A 26,294-nucleotide genomic window follows, 5' to 3' on the forward strand; every position below is an offset into this window, starting at 1 on the left:
ATGAATTTCTTACTTAGTACCTGTATTTTTGTCTTGTTTTCCGGTACAAATATCAAAACAATTCATAAGTCAATGTATACTTATATGCATAAAACTAAAGCAAACATATGCCAATAGGGTGAGAAAACAAACTCCAATAAATTTTCTTTTCAATTTCTCCTGAGTTCATTTTTAAGTAAATGAGTCTCTTGATTTACAAATAAAGAGTTTCTTTGCAAAAACAAACAAAACATTTCAAAAATCGTTTTTTTTCATGTTAACATGTTTTTTTGTGTTAGTTAGTTTTTTTTGAGTCATTATTACTTAATAAAACAACCCATATTAATTGGATATACACAATAAAAAACATGATTTTTTTGTTAAATGTTTTTGTAAATGAATGAACTGTTCAAATATTTAGATATTTGTAGCAGAAAACAAGACAAAAACACCGAATAACCTCATTCATTTTGTGCAGTAAACATTCATAGAACACTCAAAACGCATCATCATTTTATCTGTTGACAAAGCTCTGCTCCAGACAGAGTCTTCCAGTATCAACAACAGCACAGATGGCCTTATTTTAAAATAAACCCTCCGATTCTCAATGACTACAATTAGCACACGTCCTCTCATCCTTCAAAATGCTTTTAAAGGACCAGCCACATATGCGCTCCATCACACACACTCGTGCAAAAACACACACAAGCCACACACAAGTTTTCTTAAGCTCTAGATCATTAGTGCGACGGCAAAGTGGCTCTGATTTGGCAGCGCGGTAAAAGAGCAATCATGCTTCTCTGGGTAATTTAGATTGGAAAAACAATAAGCCAATCGCTTTGATTTGCTTGCTTATTTATTTGTTTCCCCGCCAGCTCTGCCGACACGGAACACAGAGAACCTGCCACTTATAGCTATCTGTAAACATTAAACATGGGGGACGTAAGCAGCGGCACGTCCGTCGGCGAATGTGAGCCGCTCCGGGCCGGCGTTGTGAAGAAAATCCCTCCTGGAAAGTCCCGTTCCATTCCCACTGATGAGTGATGGAACGCGAAGATTAGCAATCTGATCGCTCGCTTCTGTTCTTCAGGAAAATGGGCGCTGCGATCAAATTCCCTCACACAGGAAACAACGATTTGTTAACTTTATATTGTAAATAAGCCCTGGGAGAGGATTGGGAAGAGGGCAGACTGAATTTTGGGGCGTTGTTTTGCTTATGAACTCATCAGAACTCTTACAGTTCCAACTCCAGAAAGACTGGAGGAAAAGTTGGCAACATAGGAGCAAATAAGAATGGGAAATAGAGTAAGAATAGACAGTGATAGAAAGAGATGTCTGTATTTATCTACCTTGTTCGCAATATTTTCCTGTTCTACCAGGGGCGCAGTTACACCTCCCAGTCACTGGATGGCACTGTCCTGCTTCATCACATGAACACACCTGAGCGCAGTCTTTCCCGTACCGTTCTGCAGGACAACCTGAGACACAAAAATGTCAAGTCTAAAGTGCGATTATAGACCAGAGTCAAAAGAAAAGAACACAGTGGTCAGATTCAATTCAAGAATACTGTATATCCTGTGTGAATGGCCTATGAAATAACTAAAAGCTGTTAACATGGGCTCTGACCAGTTAATTTAGTTCTTACTGGTGCTACAGGTGGGTCCCAGGTATCCCGGTTGGCAGACACAAGATCCAGTCCTAAAGTCACATCGGCCTCCATTGGCACATCTGCATCTTTTTTTACAGTAGGGTCCATAGGTGCCCTCTCGACATCCTGTTCAATGTGTTTCAGGATTCATTTAAATGTTGCATTCTTCAAACTCACAAATTAAATCACAGTACTTCTCAAATACTGAAAGCAACAGCTGATTTAACATGTTTACATTGCTAGATCAGTACAGTAAATCGCAATGAAAATGCATTAGATAAAGTAATCAAGACTTTGCTGAATTGGCCTTACTGAGGAGACAGCGGTTCCCATAGTAACCAGGTAGACAGGTGCATCTCCCAGTGACGTAGTGACAGCTCTGCTGGTCACCAGAACAAGCGCACTCTTGAGAACAGTTCACGCCAAATCTGCCTCGAGGACACACTAAGACAGAAAAATAATGAAATGCATAAACAGATGATTTTTAAACACGTGTGAGTTTTCCATAGATATTTCTAGACATGTTTATATACACTCCTGAACAACCACAGGTCTCGAACAGGAAGTAGATATGATATGGGAAAGCTAGACGTTTCATTTATCAGCATTCAAACAAGCATATGCTTTCAAGAATGTCTAAAGTAACCGAGACAAAACAGATTCTAGTGTATCTGGAATTGTATGAGGGCCAGTTTTTAATTCTTCACATTGCCGGCAAACACCTCAAAAATGACTTATAAGGACATCTAAAGGTCTCCACATAATTCGAGAGGCACTCACATGCCTTGGGTCCACAGGTTTGTGTGAAGATCAGGTTTAGGGTATTATATTTAATGCAGTTAAAATCATTACAGTATGTTGGTATGAAACCCCTTGTGTCTTTGAGAGGTTAGTGTGCGTGGAGCAGTTAAAGGAGCAATTCACCTAAAAATGTAAGTGTCTTTATTTACTCATCCTCAAGTTGTTCCAAATGTGTACACATTTCTTCAAATATCTTATTTTGTATTCAACAGAAATTTATAAATGTCTTTGTTCTGTAAGAATGTAGGAACGCAAACAGTTCTGGGGCACTTTTGACTACCATTTTTTCCACAATGGTAGTCAATGGTGACCAAGAACTGTTTTGTTTCAAGCATTCTTCCAAATATCTTTCTCTGTGTTCATCGGAAAAAAAGAATTTTGTACAGATTTGGAACAACTCGAGGGTGAGTAAATGATGACAGAATTTATATTTTTGGGTGAACTGTCCCTTTAACTCCAGTGGCATGTATAAGAGATAAGCTCAGACTCCAGACTAAAGAAAGTACTTAGACGGTTGTCGTTAGACATGTCTACGGCATGTGTGTGTGTGTGTGTGTGTTCTTATCCTCACACAGACAAAAACAAAGCCTGCTGTTTGAGTTGGCAGCTCAGCGCTAACCTTTATCAGATGTCTCACATCCACAGAGAACGAGAGAAAGAGGGCGGGGGGCGTTGAAAGAGGGCTGGGGAGCAGAACTCTACTGTTGTGAAAAAACATGTGGGGATGTGTAATAAAAGGAAGTGTATGTGTGTGTGTGTGTGCAGGGCTGTTTCAGCATATCCTAGCGTGATGAATGGCATTTAATGTTAATTGTAAATTGATAACGGATGTTAGTGATTGTACACTTCACATTAAATAAGATGCTTAGATGAATGGATGTATAATGGGAAAGATTGTAGAAAACACAGATGTCACCTAGTGAGCTACCTACAGAGGCAGTATTTAAGACGAGTAAGCTCCAAAGTGAATCCCACGTCTAAGATACTTTCTAGAAGCTAGATTTCCTTATTTCATACCTCGTTTACCATTAAACTCTATGGATGTCTTTTAAGACGGAGAGATTTCTTACTCGTCTCACAGCTGTTCCCCGTGTACCCTGCTGGACAGCCACATCTGCCAGTCACGTGATCGCAGGCCACGCCCACCGGACAGATGCATCTTTGCTCACAGTTTCTACCGTACAAGCCAGGTGCACAGGCTATCCATACAGAAACAGATACAGAGAGAGAAAACAGATGGGTTGAAACACACACAGAGAGAGAGAGAGAGAGCGGCCAGCAGTAACCCATGTGAACATTCCAGTGTGTAATGGAGACAAAACACAGTAATTTGTGTGTTGACATGTGAATCGTGGCTATCAGTGCTTACAAACTTCTTACTATAAATCACCATAATCACTTACATCTTACTAACTTCGGCCAAATAAAGCACCATGCACAATGAGTGATTGTATGTGTGTGTGTGTGTGCGGAGATAGTAAAGAGAATAGTGTGTATGTACAGTATTGAAAAACAAGCATATACCTATTTTTTATTCATATTCAGTGATATTTAAATACCCTCTTTTGTATTAAATATTCTTTACCTACATTAAACATGAATATATAAAGACCTGGAATGTGTGTAGTGAGTGTCAGTTTGGTGTGCGATTCATCACAGGTGCATCCTGTCCAGCTAGGCTAACACACACATGCTGGCTTGTATTGTGATGACAGGATGTACCATGGTGACACAAACACACCTGCTTACAGCCATCACTATAGAAACATGCTGGACACACTAATACAAACATATGCTGCGTCCAATTCGCCTACTTTACTATCCCCTCAAAGTATGTACTATTTTTGTTATTAAAAGTATGTAGATTTTAGTGTGTAGCAAATACAAAAAAGACGTTATTCAAGTGTGCTACAGTATTATTTTACTTCGTTTAAACTAAAACAATTTGAAACTACTCTACTTTTTATGTACTAATGTACTTAAAAAATAAGCATTTTCACACTTTTTACACAATTACACTTGACTTCAACTAACAGACAATTTTTGGTAACTGGTCAAAATTTAACCTCAAGTCTGTGTCGGGTTATAATATAACAATTTATTTTATAATTAATTTATATAAATGTTTTATTAATTGCATATTAATATATATTAATTGCAGGCTATATACCTGTATATACGAAAATGTATATATATACCTCTGTATATTTTCACTTACCATGTTGGCAGTTGGTTCCAGTCCACCCCGATGTGCATCTGCACTGGCCGCTGACTGGGTCACATGACCCTCCATTGTGGCAGACACATGACTGACTACAGTTCTGACCAAATGTTCCCGCTGGGCATGCTGCAACACAATAAAAACATATTCCAACTTATTTTTGTCAACACCACCCCAATCCCAATGTACGTTTTGAGTTCAAGACATTGTGAATTGACCTCCTTACAAAAGTCTAAGCCGGCTGGCGAAGTATTTCCCATCAGAGATGTTTCAATTCAAACCAGACACCATTATGATTTACAACTTCGAAAACAGGACAATGTCGTGTTATGCCAGGGGCCACACAAATAACTAATAATATCACTCAACTCCAGAGAGAGATTTCATCGCATTCATGATTACGCTAAACATGTCATGGGAAAACCGAACGTAAAAATAAGACTTCACAGAGACTGATCTTTAACACAAACCTCACTTCATTAAAAAGAGAGAGAGCGCAAGAGAGAGATAGATCTTTATTGGGCCCCTGATCTATTAAACTACTGACGAGAGATCGCATGAGAAGACGGATGGTACTAAACCAACGTGCCACAAAACGCTCCTTAAAAAGCATCTTTCCCCTATAAAAACTACTCACACAGACACACACACAGAATTCCCCTTAAAAGCATCCATGCACAGTAGGCTTAACACAAACTTACACAGATGAAGCTTTTAAAAAAGCATTCAACGGCAATTAAAAACAGAGATGTATTTATATATTTAACCAGACACAGACCGCCCGGGGGCATGCCCCCTCTCACACCCCTCATTTAAAACCTGCAGCGGGTGTGTGTGATAAATGTCTCGCGAGGTCTGTGTTTGGGTGAGCTCATTTGAGAGATTGTCGAGTTATTTTGGTGCAAGGATGCGGCGTTCAGCCGGAGATGAGCCTCCATCACACCCCGTTTTAATGATGAGGGCGGCTTACCCAGGATGCATTGCGGCGGTGCCCAGCCGGGGGTGCAGCGGCAGGCGCCTGTGATGTGGTGGCACTGGGCATTGTTCCCGCACTGGCACATCTGCGCGCAGTCCTGCCCGTAAAACCCAACAGGACATCCTAAGGAGGAGAGGAGATTTGAGTCAGCAGTGTGTGTGTGTGTGTGTGTTATAATGAGCTGTACATCATTGAAAATTTATGCTGTAGATACCCATCAAACAGCCAACAGGATGTCAGGATTTTGATTTAAACATAATTAGGTCACTGTTTTACTAGAATCCATGTGGACGTATAAGATCTTTTTATCTTCTGCTTACAGTGCTATTCTCTCCGTCTATCCCTCTATCTGTTTTTCATGTCTCATTACCTCTTGAATGCTGGGTCTGAATTGCTCTCATCAGCATTAATTGCGTGATCTCATTCTCCACATGTGTGGCACATCCTCACCACATCAAAGTGTGTGAGGAAACACAGAGGTTTTAAGGAAACTGCTGAGCCTACAGGTTCATAGCCCAGGTACAAAAATACACCCAGAACAGTCCTGTACGAAATTGTTCTCAAATTGTTACAGTTTTTCTCTATTTAAAGTTGCCCAAAGTTGAAAGAATTGATTCTTAAATTCTTCCCAAAAAATGTGGAAAACTTCATGTATGATAATATATAATATATATAATTTACTCATTTAAAGTTCTTTCATTTTATGAAGATGTTAAACATTAAAATATTTGTTTGTTGATTTGTAAGTAACTGTGAAAAACTAGATACATTTTTACCGCAAATCATTTCGCTCTCTTCAGACTTAGATTAAAATTGTATGTAAATCAGGACTGTGAAAACACAGCTGAAGTTTTATTTTATCTACCGTTTTCTATAAAATTGTTATACATAATTTAAACAACATTATGTGAACTTAGACAATATTAAACAGATCAAGGTTAAGTAAGGCAATGTCAAAGATTAAGTTTAATGTTTAGGAAGTCAAATTATTTCAATTAAATATTTTTTTTTTATACAAAATAATAAGGCTTAGTCCGTAAAATCATTCATTTCAGTCTATATCATTTTATAAATGGCAGTAAATAAAGCAAAGATCCACACAGACATTGTGCATTATATTATCATGAGATGTATGCCAAAGTCCACATAAAGATGAAAGTGCAAACAAATGCACTTTTTGATCTCAAAAAGTTTCATCGGCCGCACGCGCCTGGCCCTTAAATTAACTTCTTGTCTGTGTTTGGTTGTAATAGAACATATTTTAATATATGTTCTTTATTTTTAATTAATATTTTATTGTTTATCAATTCAATTAAAACATATTCTTTCATTGTAAAAAAGGACACGGATATTTACTTAAAAATATTTTGTGTAACATTGTTACAAGTGCTTTAAAGTGTATTTTTAATGCAACGTTCCATGAATAAATCAAGTAAAATTTCTTAAATTATTTAAGCATGTCACATAAACTTTACAAAAATCAAGAAGAAATACTAATTGGAGCATTGGAGTTAACTTCTTGATCTGTTTAGACTTTAGTTTAACATTAATTATTGTTTACAACATATATGATGTAAGAGTAAGCTCAGAGTTGTCTAAGTGCTGGCGTAAGCAGTAAAAACAACACAGATCATGAGCATAACCACCACTCTTCTGACACTGGTAACGACGAAACTCACAAATACAAACATAATCTCTTATTCTTAAAGAAAGCTGAAAAATAAACTCTATCAAGTCTTTCATTTTATTGTAAAGGACAAAAAACAAAACTTTTTCACAAAAGTGACTCTAACTCTAAGTTCACTGCTAAATTAGTGAAATTAACTAAACTAATTAATGTAGTCCCACCACAAAATAATTAAGTAAAGATCCTTTATACAAGTTTAAGTGGGTTTAGCATTAAATAATTTAGTTTAATTCACTCACTTTCAGAATTCCAAGATTTTTGAAAGTACTTTAACTTAAATTTGGGTTTAAAAAACAAGAACACAATTGTATCAAGTTAAGTTTACTCAAATAATTTCATGAAATTTACTAGGACACAGAATGATTTTTTACAGTGTTGCGGAGATCTTCTGGAAGTTCAGTTTGGGCCACTCAACGTTTGCTTATGCCTTTACTGTTGAAACACAGCAATACACATTACATATTTTTTTGTCATTTGAAGTACTTTGGTGCTCCCTGCGTCATGGATTTCACATACAGGGTCACTATTTTTTTTCTCCAAAATGTCACTTACTGTTGGACATCTATTAAAACCCACTGATCAAACAGACACTGGCTGCCTTTAACACCCATACTTTACACACACATGCGTATGAAACTGTAGTCTCTCTGTATGAACACAGCTGTAGACAGACACTCAGCGCATATGGCTCGCAGACGTGCACGATCGCCACAGATCTGTCTTATATTCGTCAGATAAGATCTTGTAAAGCGCGTGTGAGTGTACCGGCAGCGGATGGCCGTGATCGGTTGCAGCCGGTAAAATGTGTTTCACGGCTGAGGCCCTCAGAGATGGAGGGCGATGATAGCTCATGAATCCCGCAGAGCCACGTGCGTTTGTGTCTGCATTATTCAGCGGATTTATATGGATAAGAAGCAGGAGAGACATCAGAGACTACGGAACATGAGCGTCTACATCCAGACGAACTACCGAGTTGAAAACATCCCAACACATCACAGGGCCTGATCTCTGAAGTCACAGGCTGATTTATTAAAGATGAAATCTGTGAATGTAAATGGCCACTGTGAACCAAAACAATGTGCTTTAATGCAGCTAAATCGATGACTGTGGATTTGCTACACGTCGAGGCCCCTTAAGACCTGGTTCTGTTTCATCCAGATCTTCAAGTCTTTTCTGTTGATTTTGGAGAGCTTTTACTCTTTTCCCCCTGCCGTGCGAGATTCAGATACCTTCTGCTGGCTGTAATTATGGAATGAATGATAGCTTTCTGCTCCCTTATGGACAGATCGGTTTTGATGGAAGTGTGAAAAATGGACGTTATTCAGGTGTCCTGAACTCTTTATCACAAAAAATATATAAAATATTTTATCGCCAATTAAAAGATCTGATCACCAATGTTGAAGGTCCAGTGTATGGAATTTAGAGGCATCTAGTGGTGATGTTGTGAATTGCAACCAACGGCTCATTCCACCTTTCTCTTTTGAAGCACTATGACACAGTTCTAAGATGTAGTCACGTTTTCGATTTGCTGAAGGAAATAACGTGTTTACGAAACGCGCACTGTGGAGCCGTTTGTGCGTTTTGGCTACTGTAGAAACAAGATAGGCTGTGTCCGAAATAGCCCCCTAAATATACCCTAATATAGTGCAGTATTTGAGGGGACATCCATTTTTAGTGGTGTCCGAATTCATAGTGGACATTATTGAGTGCACTCATAAAATCCCATAATTAGGGATGTAAAATCGGTCGAGGCCTGATCTGAATCGCAATACATGTTTTGAACAGCAGGGGCCGCCATGTTCACTGAAAACCTAAATGTGGACATGCTGATGTTTTGACTCCAAGACAGGAATCGACTCTCATCGACTCATTTTTTAATGATGTCATTGACTCAAATCGGTTACATTGTCTTTGTTATTGGTGCAAAGCAACGAGGTAATCAGGTAAAACGAGCATCAGGTAAAATACATAACTCCACCCTCTGCATTGATCAGAGCATGAGCGACGCCCACTAGTTTTCTCAAAAAAGGGCACACAACATTTCCCGTTCATTCTTCACCTTCAATCCGAAATTATTATATTCTCAAATTCTTATTTAAAACCTATATTTCGTCTGTCCCCCTTCAAGCTTTTATTTCTCTAAATGACTTTTAAGACTTTGTAAGTTGCTTAGAATGAAAGCATCAAGCTGTGCTTAAATGTGAGTCTGTGTGCATAACTGGACACAAATCAAAATCAAGTTTGTGGAAAGAAATTATAAAGCGTTTTTTTTCAGCTCAAAAACTAAAAAAATCAGCAACAGCCAGGAAGTCACAAATCATGTATTAAGTTATTGTTCTGGGTTATTATTTTAGCATTATGTGTTGGTTTTAAAATTACATGTTGATAAATACAATTTAATTTTAGATGCAATGTGTTAAATTAAGAAGAGAACACAATGCCGTTTTAAAAAAATGTGTTGAACTTAGCCTAGGGTGAAGATATAAACTCTTGAACGAAAATAACTAAATTTTTTAGGCTTGTTTAGCGCACATTTATGGCGCCTCAATTCAAAACAATGACACGCGGTATCTTTCAGTACAAAACATATTAATTTGTGTAACTGTATCTCTACAAAATCGAAGCAATAAAAAAATATCAAAACAATAAAGGAAACTAAATGTCTTGGCTTCACCATAAGGCTACAGCTACGGTTAGAACTGGTCTGAAAGCACAAAAAAACTCTCTGTGATGGTGTTAGATACACAAATGCATGTGTATTTGCTTGTGACTATGGAGATAGTCAAAGTTCCCAAGCTGAAGGTCATTCATTTATTTTATAAATGAACCCGTTTTGAATGACAGTAAATCGAGTCGAAGTGTCGATTCCATCGACTTCAAAAGTGGGAGTCGAGAATCAGAGTCGACTCCAAAAAAAACGGAACCGAACACCCCTAAGAAACTGAACTCGAGCTTGACTTCTGTCAATAGCAACTCTCGCCTTCTTTCATTTGATTGGACAGTATTACTCACCTTTCTTCATTTGATTGGCCAACTCAAACAGATTGACACTTAAGAGCGCTGTTAAACAGCTGCGGTAGATCAGATCTGAGATCAGTTATCTAAGCGTTTTCTACTAAACTGGCATTTTTTTCATGACAAAACTACCTCAACGGTGTATGTAGATAGAAATAGCTCATTCTAAGGTTATAAAAACATAACACTTGATTAAGTAAGGTATTAAAACACCTCTGAAGACAAGTTATGTTTATGATTTTGCATTTCTGTCTTCTAAAAAATGTAACACTGGACCTTTAAAACATCTTTAGCAAGTGCCACAAAAATAACACATCAGTCGCCAAAATCTGTTTGTTTCCTCTCTATAATTTGCTATATATACTTTTCTTTACCTTAAAACGCATGGATATTTTTACCACTAGCATGCAGTAAAGTGCCTGATCCTATATGTGCGAGTGAGTTTTTAACTCTGACAGGACTATGTTTGGCACTCAGCGTGTATGTCTGTGCATTGTGGTTTGCTTATAAACTGCTTCAGCTGGATGTGGCTGTCTCATTAAGGAGAGCGCGCTGTCATGGATCCAGCAGGGTGTGTGTGTGTGTTACTGGCCGTAGATTTGTAGACTGACCACTGAAACGCAGATGTGATTATGTAGCTGAAGGTCATGTAGGACAGTAACGTCAACGTGTTTGGAACACAAGATTTTAGTTTCTTTTGTAAGTGCACCGATGTCCGTCAGGACACACAAAACAAACATTTTAATGTTGTCTGAGTGGGTGTGATGAGTGAGCGTTTCACTCGCAAGCATTCCATTTTACACACAGACACACACTTGAGATTGTATGATGGGTGGCTGCCTTCTCAAACTGATTGAGACTTCCTGTTTCTCTGGTGAAGAAGAGGCCCCGGTGCATTAGGGGTATGAAACATTCCTTTTGGAAGTAGAAAGAGTTGAACAGGAAAATATAAAGTAAAAGGCATCTAGATAAACAATAGTTCTGCTTATCAGGTCCCATCAGACTCATGCAGGGAAGCGGGCGAATAGTTTAAATGCGTGTGTATCTGCCTCTGGGATTATGTCTACGGCGTCTGTAGATGTGTGTTCACTCACTCTTTTCACAGCGAGTTCCCATCCAGCCAGGGGAACAGGTACAAGCCCCTCTGACATGGTCACAAGTGGCTCCATTTTCACACTCGCATACGCTAATACACTCTGCTCCATACCAGCCTTCAGGACACTCTGAAACAAGGCATCATGGGAAAATTGGTTGTTGACATTATTAACAAGTGTTAATAAACGCTCCGAACCTGTATGACCTGTATGCAGAACACAAAAGAAGATATTTTGGAGACTGCTGATAACCAAACCACATTGACATCCGTTGTACGGACATTTCTCAGATTATCTACTTTTGAGTTCTGCATAAGCAAGAAAGTCATACAGGATTTGAATGACATGATGGTGAATTAATGATTTCAGAATTTTATTTTAGGTGAACTATTCAACAGAAGCTGTCCAGAGCTATACCAACTCTATGCGTAGTTGTACTATATTGCCACAAGGTGGCAGCATTAACATATCTTTGAACATCTATTCCTTAAATGATTATGCTTGGCCTTTCAAAAGGCTCATCATTATAAAATTAAGAGAGGGCAAAACTATAAGAAAGAAAAAAAACTAAACTAAACAAATAGTACAAGGACAGGTCATGATGGTCATACTCATGTGACACTGTACTCCTGTGTATCCAGGCTCACACACACAGCGCCCACTGCTGGCGTCACATGTTACTGCATTACTGCCACACTGGCACACAGTGGCACATCCTGCACCCCAAAAACCTACCTCACAAACTAAATGATAAAAATGTGCTATGAATGTGAATTGATCTCGCATACATACACAAAAAAGCCGAATGGAAACGAATCAAGATTTAAATACACACCTGCAGAGCAGTTACGACCAGAGAAACCAAGTGCACATTTACACTCTCCTGTTACTGGATCACAGGTAGATCCAGAGTGACATGAACAGAGGAACGTACAGCCTGAACCAAATGAGCCTGCAGGGCATGCTGGGATAGCAGAAAACACTTTAGACAACAGTACTGTGTAGTGCTTACTTTAGTGTATTTGACACTTTTAATTTACCAACTTTAGAAATCGTTACTGTACATTAGAAACATGATATTTACAATATAGAATCAAATATGATGAAATAATATTTCCATTTAATGGAACCAAGTGCTTATATTTTCAAAACATGACAAAATTATTATCTAATGGCATTTGCTTGTATATAAAAAAACGTTTTATTTTATATGATTTTTTACAAAAACTTTATTGTGAAAACATAATAATAACTTCTTTCGTTAGGAAACTAACATTTATTTAATAGGAAATGGGAGGATGACAGGATGCAACAAAAAAAAGATTGATTTTTTAAGAAAAGTAAATCACACCTGTCTCACAAGCTGGACCTGTTCTTCCTGCAGGACACCGGCAAGCTCCCGTCCGGGGATCGCACGACTTTCCTCCACAGTCACATGTCTCCTCACAGCTCATACCGTACTGACCGGCTTCACACTCTGTGAATGGGTGAATGTGAGTGAGAGGAAAAGACAGAAAGAGAGTTGGTTTACACTGGCACTGTGTGAATTCTTCTTTCCCCAAAAGAAACAAAACTACTGCAGTCTAATCTCCCTAAACCTCCCTTCAATTACCCAGAACTCCCTCTGAGGGTTGGATAAAAGAGACGGTTTAAACGTTGAGAATAAACTAAGATCTGTTTAAGCCATTAAGACTCATAACTAAAACAGACACTTTAGAAATGTTATTAAAACATGTCAAATTCCCTGTGTGTTTCCAAAGTTTTTCTTAGTGAACAGAAGGGAAACGCATTTTTTAACACACACACACATAACGTGTGCTAATATATCATTTTCATAAAAAAACTGATTTCATTGTAACTCTAGCTGCATAAAACATTTACGCCGTGACTTTCTGTCTGTAAAAGAAAGCTTCTGAGGTGAAGTGACTGACATTCTTGGTAGTGAAATTACTGCCACTCACAGCTGTCAGTTTGATGGCATCTGTCAGGATTTAAGTACATCTACTTCTTATTTTAAAGGGTGATTGATTTGTCATTCTGTACACATTGGAAAAATCGAACCTGTACTGAAATATGACAACCACTAGAGGGCAATGCAAAGCAATTTTTCTCTGTGTGTGCCGGATTAGCTGCTAAACTGGCATTTCCTACCCATCAGGCATTTCTCTCCGTGGTACCCAGAAGGGCATCTCTTCTGACACACTCCAGTTTTAGGGTCACACGACTCACCAACAGAGCAGTTACATCGCTCACGGCAACCATCACCGTGAACAGCCTCCTCACATTCTACAAAGAAGGCATTAGATTGACATGAATACCTGTCTGACAACATCTTAAAAAGGCTGTAGATGATGGTGTACCTGTCTGGCATCCGTTGCCACGGTAACCAGGTTTACAAGTACATGTGCCTTTTTGAGGATCGCAGGAGAACGCGTTTTTCTGATGGCATTCGCATTCCTCCGAGCAGCCTGGACCGTAGGTCCACTTCGGACAGGCTAATGGAGAGGAAACACAATCTTACTATACATCCTCACTGCACATTTCTGTCCTAACAAATGCTAAGCTAACACTCAATTTCTGAGTTATGCATGTTCCTCCTAGCATAGCGAGCTGCCTGTATTGTGCTTTTGCTTCCCTCAGACGTTCACAATCTTGTCCAAGTAGGCAGCTTGCTAAATTGTAAACACTGTTTGTGTAACTAATCCTAAAATGCTGTCTCAGTGCAAAGTTGAATGGGGTTGTGTACACTTACGTAGATGGCAGAATTTGCCATAAAGGCCGGGGGCGCACAGACATCCCCCATACAGACGGTGACAGTGTCCGTTATTGGGACAGTTACACTTCCTCTGGCAGAACTTCCCAAAAAATCCCTGAGGACAACCTGGAGACATCACACAACGCTTGATGGGAGTTCAACATGTTCAGCTACAGTTTCACACACCACATTGCATCATTGTCTTCAAGATACAGTTATCTACGAAAAACTTTAATCTGAGAGGAAGTTCAAAAATATGGAGAGAAATGGAAAAGAATTGATGATGGATGACGTGATGAGGAGACGCTGCAAGACATTTAACCCCGGGAGCTCTAAGGGAACTGCAACTTGAATTTACATCTACATTCATTCATTAAGCAGATGCTTTCTGGCAAAGAAATGTAGAGCCGAAGTGATCGATCATAAAGATCTGAATAGATTAAGATGCTCTGCAAAATACTAAACACTGACAAAATAAGAAAGAAAAAGCATATACCGTTTTCACAATGTAGACCCTGGACCCCTGGAGGACACACACACTTCCCTGTCACCGGGTCACAGTGGCCTCCGTTCTTACACACACACAGACTGTTGCATCCCACACCGTATGTCCCCTCAGCACACGCTAAGAGACAGAGAGAGAGAGAGAGAGAGACAGAGAGAGAATGCATAGATGTTTCACAAATAAACTTTCTCAAGGTACAAGTCTGTAATAGACTGTATGTTCTGCTGAGTTTCAGATAGATAAAAGTCATGGATCTGCTTCACCCAGGGGCATGATGGGATGTCTGTAAGTAGGCTTAATTACAGCAGCAGACTATATTCGAGAGCTGTACGTCAGGTAGATGAAAGAAAGAAAAAGAGAAAACAGAGGAACAGTGGAAAGGTGGCATCTGTATATCATTAGGCAGTGAACTCTTGCACAAACTGAACATGTTCTGGAGATACAAAAATGTGCTTGCTGTGGTAACATCAGAATGAACAAAAATAATATTTAGATTAGATTTTCCATGAAGAAAACTATTTAACAAATTTTTTTTCCACTCTGTATTATAAAGACCTTAGCAATGAATCCGCTGTATTTTAGGATAAACAGGGGCGGACTGGCCATCTTACGTTCCGGGCTTTTCCTGGTGGGCCGCAATCGTTTGAGCCCCGCATATTATAAATGCGAATGCACGCAATGCACATGCAAAAGACACGTATGCACGCACATCCAATCCCCCCGACAGACCCGACCATGCACAACACAACCCCACCCCTCGACAGAAATGATGGAGGGCTGATGTGGGCCATAAAATGCCAGGGCCAATTTTTATTCCAAGTCCAGCCCTGAGTTTAGACATCAACGCCGGTCAGAGGTCAGTGATAAAACACTCACTTTCATTGCAGATGATCCCAGTCCAGCCGGCCGGACACATGCAGTGATCTTCCTCCACCGAGCACATGCCTCTATTTGTGCAGTCCTCACAGGTCAAACTGCAGTCTTCACCGAACCAGCCATCCTCACACACTGAAACACACACAGAAATGATATGTTGTTCATGATTGAGACAAGCCCTTGTCAAATCCACAGGTGACTTGGTTTGTAGGCATGAGAGTTTCTCTCACCAATCTTGATGATAGCGTTCAGTTCCTCCCTCTGTTCTAGGCTGCGTGTGTGTGTTGAGTGGAAGTCGTGTGTGTCATCATCATGAGGTCTTCTTAAAGCAGTGGTGTAATGAAGCAGCTGAGGCGGACGACGGAACAACAGGTCCGGCAAACGAAGCACATCCTGCTCTGAATCTTCATCACCCACCACATCTTCATCTTCCTCATCAAGGTCACTAATATAGAGAGCTGCAGACATACAAAGACAGGAACTCAAGGTCTGAGAAATGATACATACATAAAGAAATGGAGATATATAACATTTCACCAATCCCAATACAAGACGTTTGAGTCAAAATGAACTGACATGCAACAATTTATATGTTGTGTGTGGGAGGAAATTGTTAACAATATGTGAAGAGTTTGAATGCAAAAGCCTCTATGTGCCATTATGTGCCACTAATTTGTGCCTCTAAAATGATTATTTTTATAAGTCTCCTATATTTATATTGAAAGCTATTTCACTTTAAGTGCAGGAAGGACGTATTCTTTGTGATTAAAGTGAAATCACCAAAACTAAACATATGAACCTGATAAAAACACAAACTTTAGAAGAACATTTGCATCTGAACTCTTCGTACTATGTTTTGTTTTGTTTTGTTTTAGATTCCCTTTTGTTTTACTTTTTGTATTTTTCTTAGATTACCTTTTTAATATTAACAATCTTTGCCAGTCAGATCAGTCATAAAAGGTTGCGGTCTGGTTCTTGTACTCACGTAAGCAGGATCTCTGGTCATAGTCCAGTCTGAAGCCCACCTGACAGAAACACTCAAAAGAGCCCAGAGAGTTCACACAGTACTGGGAACATTCCGACGTTTCAGACACACACTCGTCAACATCTAGACAGAATGAGTACAACAGTCCACAACTTTACTGTTTCACTGAATACACTCAAATGCAAAATGCTCTTTTTAAGAATACGTGGATGAAACGTCTAAAATTGGACGCTATGGTTCGGAGAATATTAAACAGATAATGACCATAAAGTAAACACACACACCATCACATGTGCAGCCGCTGGGACTGAGTGTGTATCCAGGTTCACAGCTGCACTCATAGCCTGCTGGGTAATTCGTACAGTGTTGACTACAGCATGCGTCCCCGCTGGCACACTCATCGGTGTCTGTGGACGACATGCACACAAGCATTTAATCTTCTTGACAAGAAAACAAAAGACAACAATATTTATAAAATCTGTTTAGTTCATAGGTCTTCATACCTATGCATGTTTGGAGGTCCTCAGCAAGCTGGTAACCTTGGTTACAGGAGCACAGGGGGCCGCTGGTGGTGTGTTCACAGTGATGCGAGCACCCCCCGTTATTTTTCTCACAGCCGTTCACAATCTCCATTTCTATACCTGTAGAAAATTCATCAAATTTCTGATAAAGTTTTATATTTTTACTATTAAATTACGAAATCAGTTAACTATTATTGATTTTCATATTGTCAATGTTCCAATATTGTGTGTTTGTACTTACGGTAGCACTGCTTCCCATCAGCACCCAGCTCGAATCCAGGATTACACACACATCTGAACGACCCCACCATGTTAACACAGCCGTGGGCACATTTAGCCTGACCGGATACACACTCGTCTATGTCTGAGAGAGCACAAAATCGGACAACGACAATATTAAAATATGACCACAGGGACATAATCCAAAAATTAAAATGCTTTCAATTTTTATTCACAGTTATTATTTCAATCCAAATCTGTATGACCTTCTTGCATCAAAAGAACAAAAAATTAAGATCTTTTGAAGAATATTGGTAAGCAAAAACACAAGACAACGTTGACTTACATTATATGGACACACAACCACTGAGACATTTCTCAAAATATCTTCTTTTGTCACGCACATAAGAAAGTGTGGAAATTTAGATTTGTACATAATCTGAATAAATAAACTGTCAATTGATGTATGAGTTGTTAGAATAGGACAATATCTGACTGAGATGAAACCGTTTAAAACTCTGGAATCTGAGGGTGCAAAAAATGTAAATATTGAGAAAATTACCTTTGAATTTGTTAATCAGAGGTGCTGTGGCAGGCCATCCACTCACAAAAATAAAGTTTTTATATATTTAAGGTAGAAAATTTACAAAATACCTTCATGGAACATGATCTTTACTTAATATCTTAATGATTTTTCGCATAAAAGAGAAATCGATCATTTTGACCCACACAATGTATTTTTGTCTTTTACTACACATGTTCCCGTGCTACTTAAGACTGGTTTTGTGATCCAGGGAGACATATATAATGTCATCATTTTTATTTTTTACTCCCCCATCCACGCTAGATAAAACATATTGGTTAAATGCAGCATAAATTTCAAAATGTTTTTCTTTTCTTTATTTACAATTTACAGGTACAGTATATTAAGGTTAGTTTCATTCTGTGAATTACTAACAATATTTCCTCCAAATTTGAAATAAAAATAATAATGAAATAAAACTATTTTTATTATCAATAATTTGCATTTATTTGCAGAAAATGAAAACTAGAGAAACGGGTGAAAATAACAGAAAAGATGCAATGTATGCTTCAGACCTCAAATACTGCAAATAAAACAAGTTCATATTCACTTTTAAGAAATGTAACAGTAATATTTGTACAAGCAAATAGTAAAAGTTCAAAAATATTTTTTATATGTGATAACTAGTTTTTAGTTGTCTTGTCGTGCTGTCAGTCTTTCACATTGCTGTTGGATGACTTTATGTCACTCCTGAGGTTTGATTTTGTGGAAATTCAACAGACTGGAATGGCCGTGTTACGTGTAGAAATGCTGATAAAATGAAAATTAGCAATGGTGTTTATGCACTTACCATTACATGTTTTGCGGTCGGTTGCCAGTCTGTGTCCTGTTGTACAGCTGCACTGAGCCTGTCTGCTCACACTGCTGCAGATTTGAGAACATCCTCCGTTGCTTTCCTGACAGGGGTCCTTCACTGAGACAGCACACACAACTTAAACAAAATTACTAGAGTAAATTAACCCAAAGACATTGTGCTTGTGTGTGAACTCACATTCGCAGTGTTTGGCGTCTCTCTTGAGCTGGTAGTCCCGATGACATTCACACCTGTACTGCTCATTCCCCAAGTCAACACACCTGTGCTCACACCCACCGTTCTTCACAGAGCACGAGTTCACCGCTGGAGAGCATCACACACACAACACACTGGAGTGATCATCAAAAGAAAACAAATATTCGGACCCAGACTTCTTCCCACACCACTCTAAACAAGACTCACTGAAAAGATCTTGTAATGACAAACTCAGATTCTACTTTTGGAAGGAAGTTAAAAACTTGTATTTATTTCTCTGAATCAAAATCCAATTTGGATATATTGAGAGATTTGGAAAGGTCTTGTTTCTTTTCTGTGCTTGATGAGGTTTCCATGTCCTGTCGGAGTTTGGCAGATTTATGGCAATCTCAGTGGGGAGGTCGGAGCTCTGGTCTCACTCTGATGACATAGCCAGCCCTGTCACGGTTTGATGACACATCCAGACACAAGTCAAACAGGACCGAGGCTGTTTAAGGGTGATGGGAGCAACAGAGCCAACGCTGAGCGAGCTGTTTTTAAAGCCGTTTGCTGAGTTATGCAACCTGCTGTTGATCTTCACACAATGCATCACAATGCTTATTTAGTAAATCATTAATATGATGCTTTTTTTACGCACTGTGACAATAGCACATATATAGTCGGAGTGTTTGAGTCTGCAACCATTGGATTACCAGATTGCATGATCACAATCTTACCTATGCATGTGCGAGCGTCTGCATGTATGCGAAATCCCTCGCTGCACTCGCAACGGTACGAGCCAAGTGTGTTCACACACATCTGCTGACAGCCTCCATTTAGTTCCTCACACTCATCTATATCTGTTTATGAAGACATACACAAAATAAACAAAGCAATAAATAAGCCATGATGTGCCTCAAATGGAAAATAAGATGAATGTATTTGTTAAATAGATAGCAAAATAAAGTTGACATGAAAGCAAGTTTAATGAAGTTCTACTTTTGAAAAAAGTGGATAAGAAAGAAAAAAGAAAGCATTTTTAGAGAGGATGCTTACATAACCCCATTAAAACTGTGTCGGAAAACAGGTAATGAACCATAAAATACCACTTTAGTTGATAAAATCGACCTGGACATGACATGAAATCATCTGATTCTTTATCTGTTAACTCACACAAATGATGTCATTGTTGTTTCCTTTGTTTTCATTTGATGTACCCTCATAAATTTAAATAGTCAGGGATTCAAAATAAGCTCTCAGGATAACGGAACAAGAACTAGATCTGTGTCCAGACAAAAGTAACATCTAAACAATCAGGGTGCGAGGGAATGTTTTACACGGCATTTTATTGATGTAAATCTTTCAATAAATCATTGAATCCTTTCTTGATAAAAAGACTTTCAAAAACAATTCACAATGTTTTTTAAACAAGTTTTTCATTTTAGAATCTAGAGTGTTTAGGGAGCTGATGTATGAAATCTGATCTTTCATTCATGCGAATTTAGACTTTAAACAACATCTGCTTAACACATTGGGTTTGTATACTTGTATGTGCATATGTGCATAGGCCTATGTTTGATGTCTTTTAATGTCTTTTCTGCCTTGACACAGAACTGTCCAAAATGTACTTTTTTAAAAATCAAACTTTATCAACTTGATTCAATCGATTTATAACAATGACATAATAACAAGAAAATACTGTCCTTTGACTGGATTTTTGAATGTTGCTAGTGATAATCAACCTCTTTGACCACAATTTATTATATGACAAACAACTGACAGTCAATTCGGAACTGAATCCTTTTTCAGATTTCTCTTTTATTTGCGCATTTAACTATAATATTAAAATCTACAAAACAATATGAACAACATTACTCGAAAGTAATCTCTATTTATATTAATTAACAACATACAATTTACTTGCTTTCACAATCTTAAAAAGAAAGGTGCTTCACGATGCCATAGAATAACTGTTTTGTCCAAATGGTTCCATAAAGAACCTTCAACATCCAAAGAATCTTTCTGTATCACAAAAAAGGTTTGTCACATTTTAACAATGAAGGAAAGTGATGGTTCTTTAAAGAACCTTTGACTAAATGGTTATTTGTGGAACCAAACATGGTTCTTCTATGGCATTGCTGTGAAGAACCTTTTAAGCATCTTATAATGCTGCTGACACCTGTTTCCTCACCTGTGCCCTTTTAGTTCAGCAGGACATTCCCACACTAACAGCTGATCTTGGAACAGATGTAAAATTGTCTTTCTCAGCACATTTAATCACTACTAACCTTCTCCATCCACAAGTCTACACTATGAAAGCCATTAATAGTTTATACTTTTTTTTTTATCAAGCCTTGGTTAAGAGAGAGTCACTCTGATGATAAGCTAAATTGAACAAATGTGACTGTCTTTACCTTGACACGACTTCCCATCAGGCCCTAGTTTACTGCCATCAGGACAGCGGCAGTAGTAACTGCCCATTGTGTTACAGCATGAGCCTTCACATCCTCCATTATTGTATGCACATTCATTTTTATCTGCAGAAAGAGAGAGAAAGAGAGAGAGAAGAAGAAAATTAAATAGAGAAAGATAATTAAATATCATTAATGCATTTTATTTAAATTTAAACACACATTAATCTTCTGACATCACTATGTTAGAAAAAACAAGGAAAGTTTGTGGGTGTGTTTGTATTGATAATGTGTTTTTCTGTACAGCCTCAGAAACCAAGGATGGGTCGCCAAAGAAAAACACCCAGGCCACACCCACACTTGGTTTCTAAGGCAACACAGCATCACTGGCATCACACTCTTATGATGTCACATACACAACCGCCCTCATTAAAACAAGCATGTACACACACAGACATTTCTCTCATTTTGTAGTATGAGCTCTTTTGGAGCCATGTCTCCAAAACAACCTCTGACTCTATGACTGACCTTCAGCAAACATACCATAATAATGCTGAGCTAGTGATTACAGCATCATTCATGTTGAAGAAGGAAGACAGATTTAAGGATGAAATGAAAAGCTGAATGCTCTATCTCTGGTTATTCAATTAGTGAGCTTTGGCAAGATTCTACAGACTTCGGTTCACTCTTCCAAACAGGAAGACAAGAAAGACAAAACTATTTATCATTTGTTACCTACATTAAAATGTTTTCCTGGGTCACTCACATTATAATGGGGTTTTGGGCAGACATGGATGTCTCCAAGCAGGAACCTTTGTGTCCCTAAAGATACCAATACATGTTTGCCAATATATAACAAGGTAATCCCAAAAATGTCATCTAAAGGTTACAGAGGAAACATTGTAGATCTGTTCAATGTTTAGCATGTTGTAAACTTCATAAAGTCCTCAAAAACATTTCAAAATGCTGGTTTTTTTAAACGTGGTTGCTCACTGGTGCTTACTTTATTCAACCATCATTTCCATTCAAATATTGATAAATGTTGTCAAATAAAGGACAAAATGTTAAGGATTACTAGTCGATTAGAAGTAAAGAAAATCGATTGACCGAAGTTTTCCTTCTTGGGATCTTAGTTTGGCTGCACTAAAGCTGGCCTGATGTGCTCTACAGATGAATAGGACTTCTCCCTACATTATTGTCACAGTTAGACCTTAAAGTTTCAAATATGAACTTATTGTCTTATAGCTTACTGTAGGTCCTGGAATAATGAGACTCAAAGGAACGATCTGGTATTTTCATATCTCTACTTTATCTTCACACATGGTAAAGTCTTCTGTCATCTCTTAAGGTTATTAATGTTTTGAGGAACAGCAGATGTGTCTCAGGAATATCCTCTGTCCTTTCACGGGGAGATCTTCCTTAATGCTTTAGACAGAGTGGTCACAAAACCTCCAAAACCTTAAGATAACTGTGTCCTATCAGAGTACAAAACTTAAAAAGTTACTAAAAAACATGACCTATAATCCATAACCGTAACAAAGAATCAAACAATGAAACCAATCATAAGTGTATTCAATTTAGACTAAATAAGACTCAATTGAAAAATAAAGAAGAAATAATAATAATTAATAAATAAAATGAAAAGATTAAATACTCAAGAATAATTTTAAGCCAAAATACGTCAATAGTTGTTTATTTATTCTATTTATAGTTATTAAGGAGTTTTAGCCCAAGCACCTTGTCTGAAACAAGTTGATACTTAAATGAAAGATGACCAAGCACTCCAGTAAGTCTCCTGAGCTTTAAAAGAGAAACTTCTGAGCAGTAAATGTTCTGCTAATAACTCAAATATCATAGTAGTGAATATTTATGGCTTTGTCTCGGGGTATTGGGTAGAAGCAACAGAACATTCCAGCACACACAGACAGTTCATGTTTGTCCACAGCGGGATACGGTTGCTCAATCTCTCATCTGAGATCACCTGCTGAGTGGAGATGTTAGAGTCCTTATCTTCTTGAGTTCATGCTGGAATAACATTTATAATGTTATTTTTGTGCTAACATTTTATCAGACTCGCTAGTCCCTGAAGTTAATTTGAATAACAAGAAGATCAGACCTACTGTTGGTCTGTCTCTCTCTCTCTCTCTCTCTCTTTCTCTCTCCTATATCTAGTAAAAACGTAGCTCCCAGCCTCAAAGTAAATACTCTTGAGGACTCTGATTTCACTGCCTGTATTTTGCTGTGCAATAATCCGTCAACCCCACAGACCAAATTTCCGTTTCGACGGCCTGTGTCTGGCAGAGCCTCCAGCAGAAGTGTTATAGTTTAATGTTTTTCACACCAAACCAACACACTGAGCATGTCACTATCACTTCATTAACTCATTGGGATGGATAAGCGTTCTTTAAAACAGCCTGCAATTTGTCTGAGGATTTCAATCACACAGAGAGAGTGTGGGAAACGTTTTTTTATATTGTCCTGGTCTTATCAGTGCATATTACAATATAAAAATAAATATTGTATTTAAAAAGTCAACAAACATTTACTTCCACTAAGTGTGTGTGTGTGTGTGTGTGTGTGTGTGTGTGTGTGAGAGTATGTGACCCTGCACCACAAAACCTCTCAAGGGTAAATTTTTTTATTGAGATTTATACATAATCTGAAACCTGAATAGATAAGCTTTCCACTGATTTATGCTTTATTTAGGATAAGACAATATTTAACTGAGATACATATTTGCAAATCTGGAATCTGAGGGTGAAAATATTGAGAAAAATACCTTTAAAGTTGCTAAAATGAAACAGGTTCTCTTTTGGCTTACCGCTGTTAGGTCGTTTTTGAGAATAGATGAACCCGAAAGCGATAATTCTTAGCTTTTTTTCAGTGGGTGATTCCCAAAGAGCAGGCTAGCAGCGAGTGAAGCTTGTAGACGTGTAAAAATAAAGTTTTAATATATTTACGATAGGAAATTTAAGAAATGCATAAGATATACTCTTATACATATGTGACCCTGGATCACAAAACCAGTCTTAAGTAGCACGGGAACATTTTTAGTAAAAGACACAAATACATTGTGTGGGTCAAAATTATCAATTTTTCTTTTATGCCAAAAATCATTAGGATATTAAGTAAAGATCATGTTCCATGAAGATATTTTGTAAATTTCCTACTTTAAATATATAAAAACTTTATTTGTATGAATCGATGGCCTGCCATAGTGGCTCTGATTAACAATTTCAAAGGCAATTTTTTCAATATTTCGATTTTTCGAAAATCATTTTTTTATAAATGGTTGTATCTCAGCCAGATATTGTCCTATTCTAAGAACTCATACATCAATAGAAAGCTTATTTATCCAGCTTCCATATTATGTAAACATCTCAATTTCGAAAAATTGACCCATAAGTTTTGTGTCCAGTGTCACATATACTAATAATGTGTGTGTGTGTGTGTGTGCGTCACTGTCACAATCTATTTAACAGGGAGTCTAAATAAGCTTTTCAGGGATAAGGAACTCTTAAACTTTTCTATACCCTGAGATATTCCATGCAAGAATGCAAAGTCAAGACCCTCCGTGGGGTTGTAACTCTTAACTGCAGCACAGAGCAAATAGAGGAATGAGAACAGGAAAGGATATACTTAGGGAAACTGCATGAAACACACAGACACTTTACACACACACTGTCTGCTCAGCACATATAATAAACCTGAAGTTGCAGTATGGAACAGTGAAGAGCTTGTATCCCATGAGTCTCGGACAAACATCAGGATGACACTGTTGTTTAGCAGGATGTCATAATGTTGGTCAAATAATCACACTATTTAACCTGTGAAAAATACTTGTTTTTACAGTTTTTTAGTATCTTAAAGAGGACATCCTGGACTTACCAGAGTTCCAGACCAAATGGTAGGGGTTTGACTCCTTGGATTAAAATATGTCACAAATTGTCAAATTTTAGGGTCAAAATGTATGGGTCAAAGTTAAAGGTCCAGTGTATGACCTTATGTAATACATCTTTTAAAATACAGCATCCTAAAACATTATTTCAAACAGACACACACAGTGTCTTGTTGAAATAACCTTAATAGTTTTACCAGAACAACTTGAAAAAACATTTCACCACCTTATTGTTTTACCATCAGCTCTATGCATTGCGAGCTACTGTGGTCCTTTTACAGAGTGAGTACACACAATGCACACCTATTGAACCTTCTCCAACACTTTACGGTGTGAAAACCTCACGTCTACTGTCAAAACAAACCAGCAGGGGAGAAACAATAGAAAATCGAACAAAACAAAATGAAGTTTGCCTGAGAAAACTCTCACACGAACACACAGATGGTCGACAGAGTGTGTAAGGTGTGGGAAGAAAAAACCCAGGCCAACAAGCTTCAAAGCATTACAACGATTAAAGGAATCGTCCACTTTCAACATACATTTTCATGATAATTTACACACCCTAGTTGTCATTTAAGATGTTTATGTATTTTTTTTTAGTCGTAAAAAAATTAAGGTTTTTGATCCAGGATTTTTCTCCATATAGTAGAGTTCAAAGGACTCCAAACGGTTGAAGGTCGAAATGACAGTTTCAATGCAGCTTCAAATGGCTTTCAACGATACCAGATGATGAATAAGGGTCTTATCTAGCGAAACAATCTGTCATTTTAAAAAATATATATATGTGTATGCTTTATAAACACTCTGCGATGCGCGCTTATTCTCTGCTCTTCGATACGCGTTCATGACTTCATGTAATACGTAATTACGTTGAAAAGGTCAACGCATACATCAAGCCTGACCTTTTATAACTAAGTAACATATTACGTGAAGTCATGAATGCGCGTCGCAGAACAGAGCAAGGCGACCATTTGTGGTTAAAAAACATTTACATTTTTAGAAAATGACATACCGTTTGACTACATAAGACCCTTATTCATTGTCTGGTATCGTTTAAAGCCCTTGAAGCTGCACTGAAACTGTAATTTTGTCCATCAACCGTTTGGAGTCCATTGAAGTTCACTATATGGAG

General features: G+C 38.0%; 1 protein-coding gene across 1 annotated transcript in view; it reads right to left on the reverse strand.

Annotated features, from left to right (window-relative positions):
* Positions 1 to 26,294, reverse strand: part of megf6 (multiple EGF like domains 6) — a 34,586-nt gene that overhangs the window by 4,709 nt on the left and 3,583 nt on the right. The window contains exons 6-28 of the mRNA XM_056756689.1: positions 21,268 to 21,390; positions 19,591 to 19,713; positions 18,857 to 18,982; positions 18,656 to 18,778; positions 17,305 to 17,427; positions 17,046 to 17,183; positions 16,827 to 16,949; positions 16,543 to 16,665; positions 15,788 to 16,015; positions 15,558 to 15,689; positions 14,673 to 14,801; positions 14,174 to 14,302; positions 13,782 to 13,916; positions 13,573 to 13,707; positions 12,773 to 12,898; positions 12,257 to 12,385; positions 11,422 to 11,550; positions 5,620 to 5,748; positions 4,647 to 4,775; positions 3,499 to 3,627; positions 1,940 to 2,071; positions 1,625 to 1,753; positions 1,329 to 1,457 (exon numbers count right to left, since the gene is read on the reverse strand). Coding sequence (XP_056612667.1) covers positions 1,329 to 1,457; positions 1,625 to 1,753; positions 1,940 to 2,071; positions 3,499 to 3,627; positions 4,647 to 4,775; positions 5,620 to 5,748; positions 11,422 to 11,550; positions 12,257 to 12,385; positions 12,773 to 12,898; positions 13,573 to 13,707; positions 13,782 to 13,916; positions 14,174 to 14,302; positions 14,673 to 14,801; positions 15,558 to 15,689; positions 15,788 to 16,015; positions 16,543 to 16,665; positions 16,827 to 16,949; positions 17,046 to 17,183; positions 17,305 to 17,427; positions 18,656 to 18,778; positions 18,857 to 18,982; positions 19,591 to 19,713; positions 21,268 to 21,390 — 3,051 coding nt within the window. The remainder of the gene's footprint in view (positions 1 to 1,328; positions 1,458 to 1,624; positions 1,754 to 1,939; positions 2,072 to 3,498; positions 3,628 to 4,646; positions 4,776 to 5,619; positions 5,749 to 11,421; positions 11,551 to 12,256; positions 12,386 to 12,772; positions 12,899 to 13,572; positions 13,708 to 13,781; positions 13,917 to 14,173; positions 14,303 to 14,672; positions 14,802 to 15,557; positions 15,690 to 15,787; positions 16,016 to 16,542; positions 16,666 to 16,826; positions 16,950 to 17,045; positions 17,184 to 17,304; positions 17,428 to 18,655; positions 18,779 to 18,856; positions 18,983 to 19,590; positions 19,714 to 21,267; positions 21,391 to 26,294) is intronic.

Source organism: Triplophysa dalaica, chromosome 9, assembly GCF_015846415.1.
Source record: "Triplophysa dalaica isolate WHDGS20190420 chromosome 9, ASM1584641v1, whole genome shotgun sequence".
Classification (NCBI taxonomy): Eukaryota; Metazoa; Chordata; class Actinopteri; order Cypriniformes; family Nemacheilidae; genus Triplophysa; species Triplophysa dalaica.